Source organism: Lampris incognitus, chromosome 9 (genome assembly GCF_029633865.1).
Source record: "Lampris incognitus isolate fLamInc1 chromosome 9, fLamInc1.hap2, whole genome shotgun sequence".
Classification (NCBI taxonomy): domain Eukaryota; kingdom Metazoa; phylum Chordata; class Actinopteri; order Lampriformes; family Lampridae; genus Lampris; species Lampris incognitus.
Window position 1 is genome coordinate 405,070 of NC_079219.1, and position 22,403 is coordinate 427,472.

At 43.7% G+C, this 22,403-nt stretch overlaps 1 protein-coding gene across 1 annotated transcript in view; it reads left to right on the plus strand.

Annotated features, from left to right (window-relative positions):
• Positions 1 to 12,739, plus strand: part of LOC130117802 (general transcription factor II-I repeat domain-containing protein 2-like) — a 104,170-nt gene extending 91,431 nt beyond the window's left edge. The window contains exons 5-7 of the mRNA XM_056286037.1: positions 7,146 to 8,946; positions 12,189 to 12,325; positions 12,473 to 12,739. Coding sequence (XP_056142012.1) covers positions 7,146 to 8,946; positions 12,189 to 12,325; positions 12,473 to 12,739 — 2,205 coding nt within the window. The remainder of the gene's footprint in view (positions 1 to 7,145; positions 8,947 to 12,188; positions 12,326 to 12,472) is intronic.
• Positions 12,740 to 22,403: the final 9,664 nt, after the last annotated feature.

A 22,403-nucleotide genomic window follows, 5' to 3' on the forward strand; every position in this document is an offset into this window, starting at 1 on the left:
CCACATGTGAAAAATACAAACATATCAGAAGAGAATACCACCCCAAGTTCACAAAAATAACAAATACACGTTGACTCTGCCCTGGCAGTCCCCTTACTTCTGAGGTGAGAAAGCCCAGTGTTCATGGTGCAGCAAAGGGTGTTAGTCCATGGGCCAAGACCCAAAATATGACATACCGGTACCATCTGGGTGGGCAAATTCTCATTGTGATTTTTTTATACCTACTATACATCCCTAGTTTATGTTTTGATATGATAGACCTCTCAGACTGGTAGCTTTTCAGTGGTTATCACCTCATGAAGTAAACCACCCCTGAAAGTAAACTGCATTTTTGCCACTGGTGCATATCCTCGTTTAGGCTCATGGTCAAGACACTTTTCAATGTTTTATAATATTGTGTTTGGTATCATTTTAAAGAGTGCATTCTAAGCTTTCATTCAAGCCCAGTAGTGAAGCTCCCTGACAAACATAGAGGTCACTAGAGCTCTTCAAACCATCAAAAACACACATTTTTCTACAATTTATGCCTAAACTTTACAATTTATTTAAGCCCTGTGGTATCAGTGAACATAAGAGACACAAAAGACAAAAACTGGAATACTCACAGTACTCCAAGGATTCAGGAAATGTATACTATATCCATTCTATTTCATTGTTAGATGTGATTTCAGGCCTAACATAAGATGGATGACTGTGGCCAAAATCTCTCAGAGTCCTTATTCCATGCAGGCCACACCAGACTAACAGAGTGGGTGAAGCCTTAGGCTACCTATACTTTTTTTTTAAAGGGGTCAATATAAGTAACTTTATTAAAGTCTATTTTATAGACATTTATATACCTTCGATACTATGAACTTTCCATTGGAGCAGCTTTTCATAATTATTGGACATTTTATTTTACCATACCTGTAGGAGATTTTGTTGTAGTTTTTGTTTTCACCTATATAATTTCTAAATATGTAATTGACAGTAATTACACTGTATCAATAGTAGTACTATTAATAATGGTAATATAGTAGCTGTCTCCACTTTGTAATAAAACACAAACACTTTTAAGGTTTTGTCAGATTCCATCTCTCCGCATAGCATGTGAGTCTAGTAGTGGGACTAGCGTAATGTGGACATCACCATCCCTGGCGGCACTCCCCTTCATATCGTGAGTAGCTAGCCTCATCCCATCCGTGTTCTGTGCTGTCCCTCTTACGTTTCCAGCGTTATTAATCCACCCGTCTCATGGAACCAACACCCTGCCCTCTTCTGTTTTTACTTACGCTACCCCCCTAATTACGACTACATCGAATACCCTGGTTTCCCTTTTTATTTTCTCCCCTGATTAGTTTCCCTCCTCCTCCCTTACACCCCTGATTAGTTTTCCTCCTCCTCCCTTACACTCTCTTGATGAACTCCTGTCCCTCAACAAAAACTACCGGCTATCCTCGGTTGCACACACCTCCGCTCTGTCTGCTGGCATCCTCTGCTGCCGCCGTTATCTTCATCGCGGCCCCCAGACACTCCCGTCATCTACATTCTTCCACTAACCCTGATACGATATCCCACATCCAAACCCTATGTTCCCACCGCCCCCCCTCCACTGCACCCCCCCCCCGCACTCCTAACCTGGACAACCTCAGACCTCTCCAGCATGCCCCCACTACGTTGCTCTCTCATTCCATCAACCTTGCCCTCCTTAACACCCAATAACTAAATAACAAGGTCCTTATCCTACATAAAAATACTACTACTACGACTTTCGGCTCCTCCCGTTAGGGGTCGCCACAGCGGATCATCCGTTTCCATCTCTTCCTGTCCTCTGCGTCTTCCTCTGTCACACCAGCCACCTGCATGTCCTCCCTCACCACATCCATAAACCTCCTCTTTGGCTTTCCTCTTCTCCTCTTCCCTGGCAGCTCCATATTCAGCATCCTTCTCCCAATATACCCAGCATCTGTCCTGCACACATGTCCAAACCATCTCAATCTTGCCTCTCTTGCTTTGTCTCCAAACCGTCCAACCTGAGCTGTCCCTCTAATATAATCATTCCTAATCATGTCCTTCTTCGTCACTTCTAGTGAAAATCTTAGCATCTTCAACTCTGCCACCTCCAGCTCCACCTCCTGTCTTTTCGTCAGTACCACTGTCTCCAAACCATACAACATAGCTGGTCTCACAACCATTTTGTAAACCTTCCCTTTAACTCTTGCTGGTACCCTTCTGTCACAAATCACTCCTGACACTCTTCTCCACCCACTCCACCCTGCCTGCTTACACTCTCTTCTTCACCTCTCTACTGCACTCCCCGTTACTTTGGACAGTTGACCATCGTCCATGGAGACTCCTGCCTGATCTTGTCCGTCAACCTGTCCATCACTATTGCAAACAAGAAAGGGCTCAGAGCCGATCCTTGATGTAATCCCACCTCCACCTTGAACCCATCTGTCATTCCAACCGCACATCACACCATTGTCACCCTCATACATATCCTGCACCACTCCTACATACTTCTCTGCAACTCCCGACTTCCTCATACAATACCACACCTCCTCTCTCGGCACTCCGTTATAAGCTTTCTCTAAATCTACAAAGACACAATTTAACTCTTTCTGACCTTCTCTATACTTCTCAATCAACATTCTCAAAGCAAACATCGCATCTGTGGTGCTCTTTCGTGGCATGAAACCATACTGCTGCTCGCTGATCATCACCTCCCCTCTTAACCTAGCTTCTATTACTCTTTCCCATGTCTTCATGCTGTGGCTGATCAACTTTATACCTCTGTAGTTGCTACCGTTCTGCACATCACCCTTGTTCTTGAAAATCAGTACCAGTATGCTTCTTCTCCACTCCTCAGGTATCCTCTCACTTTCCAAGATTGTGTTAAACAATCTAGTTAAAAACCCCACTGCCATCTCTCCTAAACACCTCCATGCCTCCACAGGTATGTCATCAGGACCAACTGCCTTTCTACTCTTCATCCTCTTCATAGCTGCCCTCACTTCCTCCTTGCTAATCCACTGAACTTCCTGATTCACTATCCCTACATCATCCAACCTTCTCTCGCTCTCATTTTCTTCATTCATCAGCCCCTCGAAGTACTCCTTCCACCTTCTCAGCACACTCTCTTCGCTTGTCAGCACATTTCCATCTCTATCCTTGATCACCCTAACTTGCTGCACATCCTTCGCAGCTCGGTCCCTCTGTCTAGCCAATCGGTACAAGTCCTTTTCTCCTTCCTTAGTGTCTAACCTGTCATACAACTCACCATATGCCTTTGCCATTGCCTTTGCCACCTCTCTCTTGACTTTACGCTGTGTCTCCTTGTACTCCTGTCTACTTTCTTCGTCTCTCTGACTATCCCACTTCTTCTTTGCCAACCTCTTCCTCTGTATACTTTGCTGTACTTCCTCATTCCACCACCAAGTCTCCTTGTCTTCCTTCCTCTGTCCTGATGACACACCAAGTACCTTCCTAGCTGTCTCCCTCACTATTTCTGCAGTGCTTGCCCAGCCATCTGGCAACTCTTCACTACCACCTAGTGCCTGTCTTAACTCCTGCCTGAACTCCACACAACAGTCTTCCTTCTTCAACTTCCACCATTTGATCTTCGGCTGTGTCTTCACTCGCTTCCTCTTCTTGGTCTCCAAAGTCATCCTACAGACCACCATCCGATGCTGCCTAGCTACGTTCTCCCCTGTCACCACCTTGCAGTCTCCAATCCCTTTTAGATGGCGCCTTCTACATAAGATATAGTCCACCTGTGTGTACTTTCCTCCACTCTTGTACGTCACCCTGTGTTCCTCCCTCTTCTTGAAATATGTATTCACCACAGCCATTTCCATCCTTTTCGCAAAATCGACCACCATCTGTCCTTCCATATTTCTCTCCTTGACTCCATACCTTCCCATCACCTCCTCATCACCCCTGTTCCCTTCACCAACATGTCCATTGAAGTCCGCTCCAATCACCACTCTCTCCTCCTTGGGTACCCTCTCCAATACGTCGTCCAACTCACTCCAGAATTCTTCTTTCTCGTCCATCTCACACCCAACTTGTGGGGCATATGTGCTGATAACATTCAGCAATACACCTTCAATTTCCAGCTTCATACTCATCACGCTGTCTGACACTCTCTTCACCTCCAGGACGCTCTTGACATATTCTTCCTTCAGAATTACCCCTACCCCATTTCTCCTCCCACTCGCACCATTGTAGAAGAGTTTGAACCCACCTCCAATACTCCTGGCCTTACTCCCCTTCTACTTAGTCTCTTGCACACACTTATCCTACATGAAACAATCACTGATAATTCATTTGACTTTCTCCTGCTCACTGAAACCTGGCAACAGCCTGGCAACTTTTTCTCCCTCAACGAAGCACCCCCCCTGGTTTTGGCTACATCTGCAGATCCTGTCCCTCCTGTCATGGAGGTGGTCTTGCTGTCTTATTCAATCAGAATTTCAGGACCACTGAGCTCTCACTCCCCACCATCTTATCATCTGAATTCCTCGCTTTTAAAACATGCTCAATAGCTGTCATTCTCATCTACCGGCCAACCACACCAAATCCATCTTTCCTGTCTGACCTCTCTGAACTTCTCACATCTCACCTCATCTCGCCTCACACTTACTACTCCTTGGTGATTTTAACATCCACATTGATTTACCCACCTGTAAGATTGCACCAGAATTAATCACTCTATTGGACAATTTCAACCTCATCCAGCACGTCACTTTCCCCACCCATGTCAAAGGCCATATCCTTGACCTGGTCTGCTCTGTCAATCTACCGATACACAACATCCATCCATCCCCATTTCCTCTGTCAGACCATAATCTCATCCAGTTCACTAGTCCATCCCCAACTCCTTGGCCATACCTCCTCAGAGAAATAACATTCCGCAATACTAAATCTATTTACCTTTCCAACTCTCCGATCTGCTCTCCTCTGTTCTCCCCCTGGAACCAGCCTCTACCTTACCTGGTGATATCAACAATCACCTCAATGCCACTCTGTCTGCCTCCCTCAACACACTGGCCCCTCTCAAAACAAAAACAGTCTCCTTCAACACCTCTGCACCCTGGTTCACACCTGAGCTCTGCACAATGAAACAGACCGCCCACCAACTGGAACGACTGGGCAAGAAAACATCTCTCACTGTACATCAAGAAGCCCACAACCTCCACCTCTCTGCCTACAAAGATGCCCTCACCACCGCCAAGTCTGCCTATTTTTCCACCATCATTAATGATTCCAATCACAACCCCCGCACCCTCTTCTCCACTGTAAACAACCTCCTCAAGCCCCGTGCCGATGCCCTCCCCAACTCTACTGCTGAACAATGCAACTCATTTCACCAATTTTTTGCAGGCAAAAACGTCGCTATCAACAGATCACTGTCCCCTGCATCTGACTCAGCAGCACCTACTCCGGCCCCTCTTCTTCCCATTCCTCTTGACCTCCCTACCCCTCCCCCTGATCACCGCCTCTCCCGGTTGGTTCCAGTTGCCCCTACCACTATCTCTGAACTCATCAGCTCATCAAAATGCACAACCTGCTCCCTTGATCCCCTCCTCACCCCCCTACTGAAGACATGCCTTCCTGCCCTATGCCCTACCTTACCAACCTTTTCAATTTCTCACTGTCCCATGGAATTGTCCCCTCTGCCTACAAAACTGCAGCTGTCCTCCCAATTCTCAAGAAACCCGGTCTTGATCCATCCTGCCTCAACCACTACCAGCCAATCTCCAACCTCCCCTTCCTCTCTAAAACCCTGGAACGCATTGTTGCCACACAACTACAAACCTACCTACACTCCAACAACCTACTCGAACCCCACCAGTCTGGTTTTTGCCTACTCAACAGCACTGAAACTGCACTCCTTAAAGTACTTAATGACCTCCTCACCTCTGCTGATACTGAAGCCCTTAACAACCTCATCCTACTCGACCTGAGTTCAGCCTTCGATACTGTGAGCCACAACATCCTGCTCACCAGATTGAAAGATGTCGGTATTGAAGGCACCGTACTCAGCTGGCTCCAGTCCTACCTCTCTAACAGGTCACACATCATCTCACTTCACAACCACTCCTCTGTTCCATTCACAGTCACACAAGGTGTTCCCCAAGGTTCTGTACTCGGCCCACTCCTTTTCCTTCTCTACATCCATCTTTCATCCATCACAACAGCCATTGCACGCTGTCCGTCTTGGGAGAGAGATCCCTCCTCTGTTGCTCTCCCTGAGGTTTCTTCCTATTTTTTCTCCCTGTTAAAGGGTTTTTTTAGGGAGTTGTTCCTTATCCAATGAGAGGGTCTAAGGACAGGATGTTGTGTTGCTGTTAAGCCCACTGAGGCAAATTTGTAATTTGTGATATTGGGCTATACAAATAAAATTGATTTGATTTGATCCTCCCTCTTGGTCAGATTCTCCGCCATTTCAACTTGGACTCCCACTGTTATGCTGATGACACCCAGATATACCTCAGCACCAAATCCCCTCACAATCCACCCCTCTCACATCAACTCCTGTCTGTCTGCAGTTAAAGTCTGGATGCAGCAAAACCTTCTCAAACTCAACAGTGACAAAACTGAACTCCTCTTCATTGGTTCCTAGTCCACTCTCAGCCAAATCAACAACCTTGCACTCACCATCGATGGCACTACTGTCTCCCCTTCCCCCCAGGCACACAGCCTTGGTGTGATCCTTGATCTCACCCTCTCCCTTGAGCCACATATCCGCCAAATGGTCAAATCCTCCTTCTACCACCTTCGCAACAGTGCAAGAATAAGATCCTCTCTCACACGCCCTGCCGCTGATATACTTATCCATGCCTTCATCTCCTCCTGCCTTGATTACTGCAACTCACTCATCTAGGGCACATGTGTCAATAACAAGGCCCGCGGGCCAAACACGGCCCTCCGCAATATTCAATCTGGCCCTCCTATCAATCCTGGTCATCAACTGAATGTGGCCCGAGAGCTTGTGTCTGTGACAATGCAACGCTGAAACAAAAGAGGGCGCTGCCGCACTTCGCTTTTTTCCCATAGTAACAGAAATGCTGAGTAGCATGTTCCTGCAGTAGCATTGCCTACGTCACCCAAGTAACGTTACCTGAACGTACGCTTTGCAAAGGAGATCGAAAGCTAGCTAGCATAAACAAACGGCGAAAAAACGAAAAGTAGACAAAGAGTATCGACAGTTTCAAGAGAGGTGGGAAGCTGAATACCTGTTTTGTGAATTAAAACAAAAGCCAGTGTGTCTTGTATGCCAACAGTCGCTGGCAGTGTTCAAAGAGTACAACATCCGCAGACACTTCGAAAAGAAGCATGGCGAGCGATATGCTAACATGGACATCGAGCAAAGGCTGCAGAAAGCCAAAGACTTGAAACGCAACCTTCAACATCAGCAAAGCATGTTCACTCGCATCAGTAGTGAAAGTGAGGGTGCTACCAAGGCAAGTTTTATTATTGCAGAGGAAATCGTAAAGGCTAGCAAGCCGTTTAGCGAGGGAGAGTTTATTAAAGACTGCCTTGAAAAAGTGTGCAACGTTGTGTGCCCTGACAAGAAGCAGGTATTTTCAAACATCAGCCTGTCCCGAAATACTGTGGCTAGTCGTGTTGATGAACTGGCCTCCGATGTAGAGAGCCAGCTAACAACAAAAGCCAAGGACTTTGTTTCATACTCACTAGTGGTAGATGAGAGTACAGACAGGACGGACACAGCCCAGCTGTCCATACTCATCCGAGGGGTTGACACTCAGTTGTCCGTCACTGAGGAACTTTTAGACGTGAAACCGATTCACGGGACAACAACAGGACAGGACATTTACACCCAAGTGGAGCAGAGCGTGAACAAAATGGAACTGCCCTGCAATAAACTTGTTGGACTGACAACGGATGGTGCACCGGCAATGTGCGGGGAAGTTCGTGGTTTGGTCGGTTTGACTCGAAAGGCGACGGGACACACAGGGGAAAACTTGGTAGCCTACCACTGCAACATCCACCAGGAGGCCCTCTGCGGTAAGGTGTTGGGCATGGAACATGTCATGACAGTTGTGACTAAAACTATGAACTTTATCCGTGCACGGGGCTTGAATCATCGGCAGTTTAGGGCTCTTTTAGAGGGGGAAAACTCTGTGCACGAGGATGCGCCCTATCACACGGAGGTGCACTGGTTGAGTTGGGGGAAAGTGCTGAGGAGGTTTTACGACACCCACGCTGAGATCGCTCGTTTCATGGAAAGCAAACAGAAGGCCGTCCCCGAGCTTGAGGATGAAAAGTGGCTGAGCGACTTGGCGTTTATGTGTGACATCACGGAGCACCTCAGTTCACTGAATCTAAAACTCCAGGGAAGAAAGCAGCTGATCACCGAGATGCGGGACTCCGTGAAGGCATTTGAACTGAAACTGCGTCTGTGGGAGGGCCAGATGCGCAAAGGTAACTTGACCCACTTTCCTACCTGTCAATCAATGAGCGCCACAGTCACCATTTCACTCCCGACCCAAGTGTATGCTGACAAACTGAACACACTCAAAGCGGAATTCAGCAGGAGGTTTGCTGATTTTGAATCACAGGAATTCAACCTTGACTTGTTCGCAAATCCTTTTGCAATTGATGTCGACACTGCCCCTGAGCACCTGCAGTTGGAAGTCACTGAACCGCAATGTAGCAGTGCTCTGAAGTCCCAGTACCAGTCAGTCGGGGCTGCTGAGTTTGCACCTTTCCCCCCCGAATCAATGCCAGAGCTCCGTCTTCATGCTGCACGCATCATGTCCATGTTCGGAAGCACTTACTCGTGTGAACAGATGTTCTCCATAATGAACCTGAACAAGACATCCCACAGATCCCGACTCACTGACCAGCATTTGGTCTTTGTATTGAAACGGGCCACAGCCAAGGACCTTAAGCCTAGAATAGACGAGATCATCTCTAAGAAAAGGTGCAGAGTGTCTGGTAAGAGTTGAACTACAATGCATTTCAGATAGGCCTTGTTGCACTGACTATTTTGCGTTATCACAGAAAACATAATTTGTAATGTTGAAAGACACAGTAGTAGGCCTAATGGTTTTGTTTAATTGTGAAACTATTTTGTTAAAAACTGAACCTATTGTAGGCTAGACTGCTAATGTAGTTTGTTTAATTGTGCACTTGTCTTCTTCTTCTTTTATTTTTTATATTATTATCTTTAAATACAACATTGTTTTTGCACTTGCCGCTATATTGACAGCATTTCCATCTTATTTTGCTGATATAAAGAATTACCCACAAATATGAAGGGGGAACAAACTGTATTTTTATTTTATTTAATCCACCTGCTAGCCTACTCATAAACATAATTGTTATGGTCCTGTCATCCATGTGCCCTCTCCTGGCAGGTTCTCACCAGTCATGTGTTTGGTTTGATTGTGTGAATAAATGCGCCAGTTTGGCTGCATTGACGTTACCTCTGAGTCATATATGAATTGAATTGAATTGAATTGCCTTTTATTAATCCCCAGGTTGGGGAAATTTGAATGTCACACCGACAGGAAAATGAGAAGAAGCATACAGAGTATTGAAGCTTACTGTACAAAGAGACCAATCAAATATACAATAATCCTAAAAAACTGTCTGTGCTATATAAATAGCATATGGGTTGTAACCATAACAAGAATCACTGTAATGAATGTCATGGCCCCCGATTTTATTCACAACCCTCAGAATGGCCCTCAGTAAGTTTGGATTTGACACCCCTGATCTATGGCATCAGTGCAAGCTCTATCAAGAGACTCCAATTGGTCCAGAATGCATCCGCCCAACTTTTAACTTTCACCAAATCCTGGCACCACATCACCCCAGTCTTAAAAGACCTCCACTGGCTACCCATCTCCCACAGGATCAATTACAAAATCCTGGTTCTTACTTATAAAAGCCCTTCACAATCTGGCTCCCCCATACCTCACAGATCTCCTCTCCCCATACCAACCCTCTCGGTCCCTCAGATCCACCTCAGCCTCCCTTCGCTCTACCCCCAGGTCCAACCTCCATGGCTTTGGTGACCGAGTCTGCTCCAGAGCAGCTCCCAGGCTCTGGAACTCACTTCCCCAAATCATTAAGAGACTCAGAATCTCTCCCACTCTTCCAATTCCATCTCAAGACACACCTTTTCTCCATTGCCTTCTCGTGCCCCCCCCCCCCCCGCGTCCGCTCATACACCCCTGGTCTGGGGCAGGCTGGGGACTAAGCTCTTGACCTGCATCTGTGATGTATGTGATTTTTGATGTTTGTTTTTCTTTCCCTTTATATCTGTCCAAGTTGGAGAGTACTGCTGGCGTCGTGTGTGGCTGCCGCTTCTCCCTCTCGTAGCCCCCCCTCCCATCCACCCCTGTATGTCTGTGTTATGTTCATCTGTCATCTTGTTTCACGCCATTTATTGTAAAGCGACCTTGAGTACTAGAAAAGCGCTATATAAGATTGATTTATTATTATTTATTATTAGTAGTAGTAGTGACTGATGATGACTGATGGGACCATCGGCTGTGACAGATGCCTTGCCCTTGTAAGTAATTTCACTCAACATTTGGAATAAGTTAATATGTTAAAAAAGTAACCAAAGCACTATCTCAAGTGAAGTCCTGCTACCGTGCATATACACGTGGAGAGGCTGCTACCAGCTCTAAGTCAAAGGAACAAAGTGGAGATGCAGAAGCAAAGTATGAGGTAGCAGAAAAACATGCCTATGAGGAACTATTTTCTTACATAAGGAATGAACTCTTTGCCAATCCAGAAATAATATCCATGACATACCTCTCATCAAGACTGCAGTCATCAATGCAGTCTCTTGGTATCAGCCAGATTAAGGACTCAACCTCTGCCATAGGTTGGAAACCGAACTTGGCAGATCCATCCATATATTTCCTGATGACAACAGGAAGCTTCTTCTGTAGCCACACAGCCTATCAATGACCGAGCTGGCCAAAACGGCATACTCCTTGAATATGGAACTACATTATTCCAGATCTGTCAACGTGTAACAAAAGCAGCTTTGCTGATAAGAAATGAGATACAAAGAGGGCAAAAAAGTGTGGCCACCTGATGTAGAAGAAGATGAATTCATCATTCCTGAATTAATCACTCATTTCCTGCAAACACTACTGACTGGAAACTGTGAGTACATAAGTCAATCTGAAAGGGTCAAGCGACTTACCACCTCCTTTGGCAGTGACTTGATCTTTGCAGTCACCTGTGGCAGAATCAAGCCACCAAAACACCTACTGCTTCCATTTGCTGTGAAGTCCTTGACAGGAAACACAGAACTTTTACACACCTTGAATCGCCTCGGACACAGTGTGTCCTATTCTCAGGTTGAAGAGACTGACACAGCACTGTGTCTGCAGAAGGTGGAACGGTCGAGGGATGGTGAAAACATTTATTGAAATGTCTTTACTACCCTGGCCTTTGACAACATAGACCAGCTAGAAGAGACAATTAGTGGAGCAAGAACCTCCCACCAAGTCAATGGAATAGCTGTTCAGGCAAATGTCATTGAACCTGCACCTCAAAGAATCATGCCTACAGTCACCAAGTCAAAGGAGAGAAGTATCAGCCCCAAAGCAGTGATGCTGCCCATCTATAATTCTGGACAAAGAATGGGGCCACCAATCACCCCAAGTCTAGATGCTGGCACTACCACACAGATCCAGACTGCAAAGGAAAAAAATCTTGGCTGGGTGCTTGCTCGAATGTCTGCCCCAGAAGCTCAGACAGTGAGCAGCTAGACTGGATTTAACATCCAGGTCCGCAATGATGTCACAGTGATAAAGGACACTGTGAGCTACCTGCCAACAATAAATGCTCCTGCTACAGAGCAGTCAACGGTGTACGAAATACTTAACCAGACAGTAGGCATCATGGAGTCCCTGCAGTTAAAGACAATCGTCTGTGTGTTTGACCAAGCACTCTACATCAAAGCAACAGAAATCATGTTATCAGGATGGGTGTGTTCCACACCATTTGCATTATTCTTTCCATTCTGGGGCAACACTTTAATGATGCAGGGTTGAGGGACCTCTGTGTGAAATCTGGCGTCATTGCTGAGGGGTCAGTAGCTGGTGTGATGGACAGCAGAAAGTACAACAGAGCTGTCAGCCTACACAAGCTTGTTTGCGAAGCACCAATGTGGCTTATCTGGAAAGGCTTTCTTCTGTGGCTTAAAGACCAACATCCAACAGAGGTTTGCCACCTTGAAGAAGTCCTGAGAAGCATCGACAACTTCCATTGTGACATCCGTCAGGCAACACTCAAACAACTTCTTGAGAATGTTTCAATCCACCGCACCATGGAACTGTTCCAGGTCTACCTAGACTCCCTCCCCTCTCTGTCATACCTTGATATGACAGAGATTATGTTGGCCCTGATTTGAGCTTCCAGAGAAGGCAACTGGATGTTGCATCTTGCATGAATCCGAGAAATTATCCCTTGGCGTTTTGCTTATGATAAGCTCAACTACACTCGCTACCTGTCCTACTACTATGCCAAGATGACGCAACTGCCTGTGGAACACCCTGAAGTGCATGCCCACTTTCTGCAGAGAGGCTTCTCTGTCCAAATTGGCAGCCAAAATACTTTTGGGGGAATTCGTGTTGATCAGACCATCGAGGAGACAGCAAACAAGGACACGCAAACACTTGGAGGAACAAAAGGCTTCAGCCTCAAGCCTGGAGCTGTCTCCAAGTACTACTTAACATCAGAGTACCGCAGTGCCTAACTGAGGCAACTGAGGGAGATGGTGGGTCGAGGCGATTCTCAGCTCAATCACCTGGACTTACAACTGCCCCGGATCAGAAGAGATGAGGCTGAAGTATTGTCCATTGTTGATATCCTGGAAAACTGCTGGGTGAATCCACTGAGTTCAGACCAATATGAGTTTGTCAGCTTGTCAAGTGCCCCTGTTGCCCAGCCAGCTGTGGCCAATGACCTGCTTGAGGCCTGAAAAATAGGAGAGGAAGCACATCAAGCCTTCAAACATGAACGTCTTGAGACAACACCATCAATTACACAGTTCCATGACAAGATGAAAAAAAGAAGGTGAAAACTTTCTCAGAGATTCAAAATAAACCACGCAGCAAAGGACAAGCCAAGGAAGTAGTTCTTAAGGCAGATAGGAATATGTTTGGCCACATAGTTCTGGTGGCCCAGACGAGAGCTACATATGAGCAATGTGTTAGCTCATCCACTGGGACCACTGCCATGGGCCCTAGCTAATGAGGATGGATCTCTCCGCAAGACTAACAAGGCAGCTCTCGTCAGAGAGTTGGAAAAGAGTGTTGCCCCAGCAGAAGTCATTCCAGAACCATCAACAACTATCATCAATGGAATGAGCTTGGTGCAAAAGATGAAAGGGAATGACAAGACATTTGCACAGCTGGCAGAATCAACATTAGCTAGGGTCCTACATGAAGGTGCCAAGAGTGAACGCATTGATGTGGTCTTTGATGTTTACAAGGACATGTCAATCAAAGAAAGATGCAGAAACGGTAAAGAGGTGCAGACTTGGGGATCCAGTTCAGGAGTATTGTTTCCAGCCACAACATCCAGCAGCGGAGAGAACTATCTTGCAGTGCTGCAAGCAAAGCCAGTCTAATCAAGTTCTTGGTTGAAGAATGGAAAGCACCCATGCACAGACAAAAGCTAAAACACAAGACCTTATGTGTTACCTGTGAAGAGGTCTGCTTCAAAATCAGCAAGAACAAGTGGGAGGAAGTAACACAGCTCAAATCCTCTCAGAAGGAGGCTGACACCCACATGCTATTGCATGCTCGTCACACAGCAGAGTCTGGCTACAAGGCTGTGATAATCACAGCTGATGACACAGATGTTCTGGTGCTGACTCTAGGTTTGAGTAAAGACATCCCATGCCAAGTATACCAAAAATGTGGCACACAGAGCCGGACAAGGTTCCTGGACATCACCAAACTCTGCCAATCACTTGGCGATCGTGTTGCTGGTGCCTTGATTGGTATGCATGCATTCACCAGCTGCAACACTGTTAGCATATTTGCAGGACGTGGGAAAGTGAGCACCCTCAAACAGATGAAGTCAGACAGGACATACCAAGAAGCCTTCCTTGAATTTGGCCATGCTTGGGATGTGTCTGATGGTTATACAACATGGTGATATACACTCACCTACCTTACTTACCTTTTATAGCCTACCTGTGGAAACAACATGGTTATACACCTATTACCTTACTTACCTTTTATAGCCTACCTGTGGAAACAACATGGTTATACACTTACCTACCTTACTTACCTGCTATAGGTGTGGCCAAAAATGTTCATACATTTACACTTACTTGGCAAGGCATACTTAAAGAGCTATGGAAACACAATTTTACATTTACCTAACAAACCTATGAAGACAACTTGAGAAATTTCAACCAGAGTCATCCCTCTTATTTTAGGCCTGGAATCACATCTAACAATGAAATAGTATGGGTATGGTATACTTATCCTAAATCCTTGGAGTGCTGCGAGTATTCCAGTTTTTGTCTTTTGTGTCTCTTATGTTCCCTGATACCACAGGGCTTAAATAAAGTGTATAGTTTAGGCGAAAATGGTAGAAAGATGTGTGTTTTTTATGGTTTGAAGAGCTCTAGTGACCTATATATTTGTCAGAGAGCTTCGCCAGTGGGCTTGAATTAAAGCTTCGAAAGCACCCTTTACAATGATACCAAACACAATATTATAAAACATTCAAAAGTGTCTTGACCATGAGCCTAAACCAGGATATGCACACGCGGCAAAAATGCAGTTTACTTTCAGGGGTGGTTTACTTTATGAGGTGATAACCATTAAAGAGCTACCAGTCTGAGAAGTCTATCATATCAAAACATAACTAGGGATGTATAGTAGGTATAAAAAAATCACAACTAGAATTTGCCCACCGAGATGGTACCAATATCCCGTCTGGCCCATGGACTATGTAGCAGCTGCCACAAAGTGAGGGACAATGAGGGACTAAAATCCCTTCATTCATATATGTCTGTTTGTTTGTTTGTTTGTTTATTTGTGTGTGTGTTTGTTTGTCTGTTTGTTTGCCTGTTTGTGTGTGTGTTTGTTTGTGTATTTGTGTGTGTGTGTGTTTGTGTGTTTGTTTGTCTGTTTGTGTGTGTGTTTGTGTATTTGTGTGTATTTGTGTTTGTCTGTTTGTTTGTTTGTCTGTTTGTGTGTGTGTTTGTTTGTGCATTTGTGTGTGTGTTTGTTTGTGTGTTTGTTTGTCTGTTTGTGTGTGTGTTTGTGTATTTGTTTGTTTGTGTGTTTGTTTGTCTGTTTGTGTGTGTGTGTCTGTTTGTGTATTTGTTTGACTGTCTTATCTTGTTTGTATTGTTTGTTACGACATTAAGTATTGTGTGTCATGTGTTATTAATGCTTTGGCAATATGAGAATGCTTGTCATGCCAATAAAGCACATTTGAATTTGAATTGAGTGAGAGAGACAGAGAGAGAGAATGAGAGAGAGACAGAGAGATAGTTTGATAGTGTCATTCTGCCCATTGCGCTATATGGAAGTGAGGTATGGGGTCCACTCAGTCTTTCCAGCTATACTAGATGGGACAAGCATTCAGCAGAAACCCTACATGCTGAATTCTGTAGAATGAATCTGAAAATACAAAGGAAAACACCAAACAACGCATGTAGGGCAGAATAAGGCCGGTTTCCATTATTGATAAATGTACAAAAGAGATCTCTAAATTTCTGGATGCACTTAAATACAAGCCCAACAAATACATTGCACTTTAAAGCTCTGAAAACCCAAAAACTGGACCCTGAAAAGAGTTCCCCGAAGCAGCTGGTTCTGAGACTCACTAACCCTTTAACAAATACTACGACCAACCAACCTCAGGCCAGCACTGCATTACAAACAAACATGAGGATAAATCAGGCTATAAAACAAACCAACATGAGGATAAATCAGCTATAAAACAAACCAACATGAGGATAAATCAGACTATAAAACAAACCAACATGAGGATAAAACAGCTATAAAACAAACCAACATGAGGATAAATCAGCTATAAAACAAACCAACATGAGGATAAATCAGACTATAAAACAAACCAACATGAGGATAAATCAGACTATAAAACAAACAAACGTGAGGATAAATCAGCTATAAAACAAACCAACATGAGGATAAATCAGCTATAAAACAAACCAACATGAGGATAAATCAGGCTATAAAACAAACCAACATGAGGATAAATCAGCTATAAAACAAACCAACATGAGGATCAATCGGGCTATAAAACAAACCAACATGAGGATAAAACAGGCTATAAAACAAACCAACATGAGGATAAATCAAGCTATAAAACAAACCAACATGAGGATAAATCAGCTATAAAACAAACAAACATGAGGATAAATCAGGCTATAAAACAAACCAACATGAAGATAAATCAGGCTATAAAACAAACCAACATGAGGATAAATCAGACTATAAAACAAAAATGAGGATAAATCAGACTATAAAACAAACAAACGTGAGGATAAATCAGCTATAAAACAAACCAACGTGAGGATAAATCAGCTATAAAACAAAGCAACATGAGGATAAATCAGCTATAAAACAAACCAACATGAGGATAAATCGGGCTATAAAAAAACCAACATGAGGATAAAACAGGCTATAAAACAAACCAACATGAGGATAAATCAAGCTATAAAACAAACCAACATGAGGATAAATCAGCTATAAAACAAACAAACATGAGGATAAATCAGGCTATAAAACAAACCAACATGAAGATAAATCAGCTATAAAACAAACCAACATGAGGATAAATCAGGCTATAAAACAAACCAACATGAGGATAAATCAGACTATAAAACAAAAACGAGGATAAATCAGACTATAAAACAAACAAACGTGAGGATAAATCAGCTATAAAACAAACCAACGTGAGGATAAATCAGCTATAAAACAAACCAACATGAGGATAAATCAAGCTATAAAACAAACCAACATGAGGATAAATCAGCTATAAAACAAACCAACATGAGGATAAATCGGGCTATAAAACAAACCAACATGAGGATAAAACAGGCTATAAAACAAACCAACATGAGGATAAATCAAGCTATAAAACAAACAAAAATGAGGATAAATCAGCTATAAAACAAACCAACATGAGGATAAATCAGCTATAAAACAAACCAACATGAGGATAAATCAGCTATAAAACAAACCAACATGAGGATAAATCAGACTATAAAACAAACCAACATGAGGATAAATCAGCTATAAAACAAACCAACATGAGGATAAATCAGCTATAAAACAAACCAACATGAGGATAAATCAGGCTATAAAACAAACCAACATGAGGATAAATCAGCTATAAAACAAACCAACATGAGGATAAATCGGGCTATAAAACAAACCAACATGAGGATAAAACAGGCTATAAAACAAACCAACATGAGGATAAATCAAGCTATAAAACAAACAAAAATGAGGATAAATCAGCTATAAAACAAACAAACATGAGGATAAATCAGGCTATAAAACAAACCAACATGAAGATAAATCAGGCTATAAAACAAACCAACATGAGGATAAATCAGACTATAAAACAAAAATGAGGATAAATCAGACTATAAAACAAACAAACGTGAGGATAAATCAGCTATAAAACAAACCAACGTGAGGATAAATCAGCTATAAAACAAAGCAACATGAGGATAAATCAGACTATAAAACAAACCAACATGAGGATAAATCAGCTATAAAACAAACCAACATGAGGATAAATCAGACTATAAAACAAACCAACATGAGGATAAATCAGCTATAAAACAAACCAACATGAGGATAAATCGGGCTATAAAACAAACCAACATGAGGATAAAACAGGCTATAAAACAAACCAACATGAGGATAAATCAAGCTATAAAACAAACAAAAATGAGGATAAATCAGCTATAAAACAAACCAACATGAGGATAAATCAGGCTATAAAACAAACCAACATGAAGATAAATCAGGCTATAAAACAAACCAACATGAAGATAAATCAGGCTATAAAACAAACCAACATGAGGATAAATCAGACTATAAAACAAAAATGAGGATAAATCAGACTATAAAACAAACAAACATGAGGATAAATCAGCTATAAAACAAACCAATGTGAGGATAAATCAGCTATAAAACAAACCAACGTGAGGATAAATCAAGCTATAAAACAAACCAACATCAGGATAAATCAGGCTATAAAACAAACCAACAGGAGGAGAAATCAGCCTATAAAACTAACCAACATGAGAAGAAATCAGGCTATAAAACAAACCAACATGAGGATAAATCAGACTATAAAACAAAGCAAGAGCAATTATCTGAAACATTGGAACGCTTAAATCAAAACTCAAAACAAACTAGAGGTCCATCGGGCCCTAAAAACAAGCTATGATCTGGAAGACCACCTCTTAACTGTCAGAGACAGGAAGCAGCGACAGATCCTCACCAAATACAGGCTCATTGACCACAGTCTAGCCATTGAAAAGGGGAGACACCAAAAGACGTGGTTGCCAAAAGAGCAACGAACATGTGGTCAGTGCATGACAGATGAGGTGGAGACAGAGGGGCACTTCCTCCTTAAATGTGACACATGTGAAAAGCAGCGCCGGGCTTTTGTCCAGGAGCTGGAACATGTGACTCCAGAGTAGCAGGACATGGAGGACGCAGGTAAGCTGCGGGGGGTCCTGGGAGGGGGGCCAGTGGCGAGCATTGCAGCAAGATTTATATTATCTTGCCACAACCTGAGAGACAGTGGGGGACGGCACCTATTGTACTGTTGTTGTTTAATATCATAATCATTGTTGTTGTTGCTGTTATTATTATTATAATCATTGTTGTGTTGTGTTGTTGTTGTTTTACATGCTTTGGCAATATGTATACAAACGTATGTCATGCCAATAAAGCACATACTGAATTGAATTGGAGACAGACAGACAGACAGACAGACAGACAGACAGACAGAGACAGACAGACAGAGAGACAGGAATGGCAGGGGAGAGAGAGGGGATGACATGCAGATAAGGGCCTGGACTGGGCTCGAACCCAGGCTGCTGCAGTAAGGACTCTGCTTATGCGGTATCCCTCTACCAAGTGAGCCACCGGGGCGCCCCCAAAGATCACTTTTAAAATATGTTTAATTGTTTTCTGCTTTTTGTCGTTTAGATTTTCTGCTTTCTAAGGTAAAACGCTATGAGCTGCATTTTGTGTTGAAAAGGGGCTGTGTAAATAAAGTATTATTATTATTATTATTATTACCTGCGGGTCATTGATAAAGAAGCTGACAGAGGCAGAACCCAGGTTGAAGTCGATCCAGAACTGGTCCAACTTGTCGTCCTTGGGACAAAACAACTACAAAACAACAAAGTAATACATGTAACTGCGAGAAAAGCCTGAACCTTGGCAGAGGTACTGCCTTTTCTACACACCCAGTGACAGGACTAAGAAAAGCTTCCCATCAACGTTGTGAAGATTTACTATGGAATCAAGATCCTCTTGTTTAAACCCAGCTTAGAAAGAACACTTTGAATGATGACGGCATTCATTCAGAACCATGGAGTTATTTTCTGTACCACGGTGTCCTTTAACAGTGATTGAGATGTGTACTACTATCTCCACTAGAGATCTGGGTCCACACATGACCTCACGTGACCATACACATGACCTTACATGTGACCTCACGTGACCTTACATGTGATCTCACATGGCCATGCACGTGACCTTACATGTGACCTCACGTGTGATCATACACATGACCTCACATGTGACCTTACTGTACTGATCATATTTAAGACATTCAAACTACCTCAGTTGTCTCCAGAAAGGCTCTGAGACAAGGAAAGGTGTAGACTCTGAGGGGGGAGGGGAAAAAGACAGTAAATAAACAAACAAGAAAAGGAGAGAAAATAATGTAGGTTAGGCTGAACACAGCCCTGAAGACAAACGGGCTGTTGACAGCAGGTTAATAATACATTCTGTACACTAGCAGGTCAGCAGTAAGAACCACTGCAGATGAGAAACCTAGCTAACAAGTTGGACTAGCTGACTTTTCTTCTAGTTACAATAAAAGGACCATTTCGGTCAAATGCTTGGTGCTACATTACCTCGTGTCTTCATGGTAAGAGTTGACACAGTTCAGGAAGTGTCTGCAGTCCTGATGACGAAGACAGACAGTCACTCATACATACACACTTGTGCTGCAGAGGGCAGACATCAGACATGGAGACATGAAGACAGGGGTAGGAGGACACTCACCACGTCAAACTTCTGATCTTGTATACTGCAGAAGGCATTAGTGATGTCCCAGCTGGGGAACCAGTGACTGGCTCTCTGCTTTCTGTCCTTCCTTGGTGTCAGACGACACAAGGCCTCTGATAGGCTGGCCTGTAGCTCATAGTCTGAAGAGGAAGGAGTTGGACTGGATGTTCAGGAACCAATTTCACCATGGTGAATAACACCACTTATAGCTCCATTACAGCTTTGTAGTGCATTCACCACAACAACAATAACAACAATGATAACAATAACAATAATAACAACAACAACAACAATTACTGGTTCACAACATTTTCAGCTTTCAGAACTTGATTTAAAGCAACAGCTGCTACAGACAGGCAGTTAGTCCACACACACACACACACACACACACACACACACACACACACACACACACACACACACACACACACACAGCAAGAAAGCCAGCAGGACTCACCCCCCACAGTCAGGATAGCTGTAGCCAGTTGGTCACTAGGTAAGAGAAAAACCAGTATGTTTGTAAGAGTTCATCATGGCTCCGCCTAGTTAGTGGTTCACCCTATAACTATACTGTCGTCATGTCGCCACTTAGTGGTTCATCCTATAAATACACTGTCGTCATGGCTGTGCCTAGTGGTTCACCCTATAAATACTCTGTCGTCATGTCTCCACCTAGTGGTTCACCCTATAAATACACTGTCGTCTTGTCGCCATCTCGTGGTTCAACCAATAAATACACTGTCATCGTGGCCCCACCTAGTGGTTCACCCTATAAATACACTATTAACCCTCCCTCAACAGTAACCAGTCAGTGGCGATACATATCTGACTTGGGCTTTTAAGATGTTATCATCAGTGTATCAATGTGTGTGTGAATGGGTGAATGTGAAGAGGTACACGTTGTACCGAAAGCGCTTTGAGTGGTCGGTACACTAGTAAAAGCGCTATATAAAATGCAGTCCATTTATTTACCATATGACATATATAATTCTAGATAATTATTCAGCCCAAATAAATAGTTTCCTGTTCTACACAATTCAGGATCAAAGTAGTAAAAAAGAGCAACAACAACAATGAGTACCCAGAATACATTTTAAATCACATTTCATTACACATATTTAATGTTGGAACAGAGCGAAAGGAACATGAGCACTGGTCATATATGAAAAACTCCAAAATTAAAGCTAAAGTTAGTCAATATTGGGCGTCCGGGTAGTGTAGCGGTCTATTGCATTGCCTACCAACACGGGGGTCGCTGGTGCGAATCCCCGTGTTACCTCCGGCTTGGTTGGGAGTCCCTACACAACTGGCCGTGTCTGCAGGTGGGAAGCCGGATGTGGGTATGTGTCCTGGTTGCTGCACTAGCGCCTCCTCTGGTCGGTCGGGGCACCTGTTCGGGGGGGGGGGGGACTGGGGGGAATAGCGTGAACCTCCCACGTGCTACGTCCCCCTGGTGAAACTCCTCACTGTCAGGTGAAAAGAAGCGATTGGTGACTCCACATGTATGGGAGAAGGCATGTGGTAGTCTGCAGCCCTCCTGAGACAGGCAGAGGGGGTGGAGCAGAGACCAGGAGAGCGGGCTGATTGTCCAGGTACAATTGAAGAGAAAAAAAAAGGGGGGGGGGTTGGTCAATTTTATTTAATACTAGAATGACCGGGATTTCCCTCCTACCTAAAATGACCACGGGTGGTCAAAATGACGGCCGGTTTTTAAACTCTATATTGTGTCAAGATAAATACCCATTTGAGATATTAATGCATTACATATGTTAGTGTGTCTGTTAGGAAACTAAGTGACACCAATATTAATATTTAAATAACTATAATACTATTTCTCAACATTTTTTTAATTATTTTTTTATTTTACTACTTTATTGATCCCCGTGGGACAATTCTTTCTCTGCATTTAGCCCATCCTAGCTGTTTAGCTAGGAGCAGTGGGCAGCCGCCGTGCAGCACCCGAGGACCAACTGCAGTTCTTTTTTCCATTGCCTCAGTCAGGGACACAGACAGGAGTATTAACCCTAACATGCATGTCTTTTTGATGGTGGGGGAAACCGGAGCACCCGGAGAAAACCCACCACAGACATGGGGAGA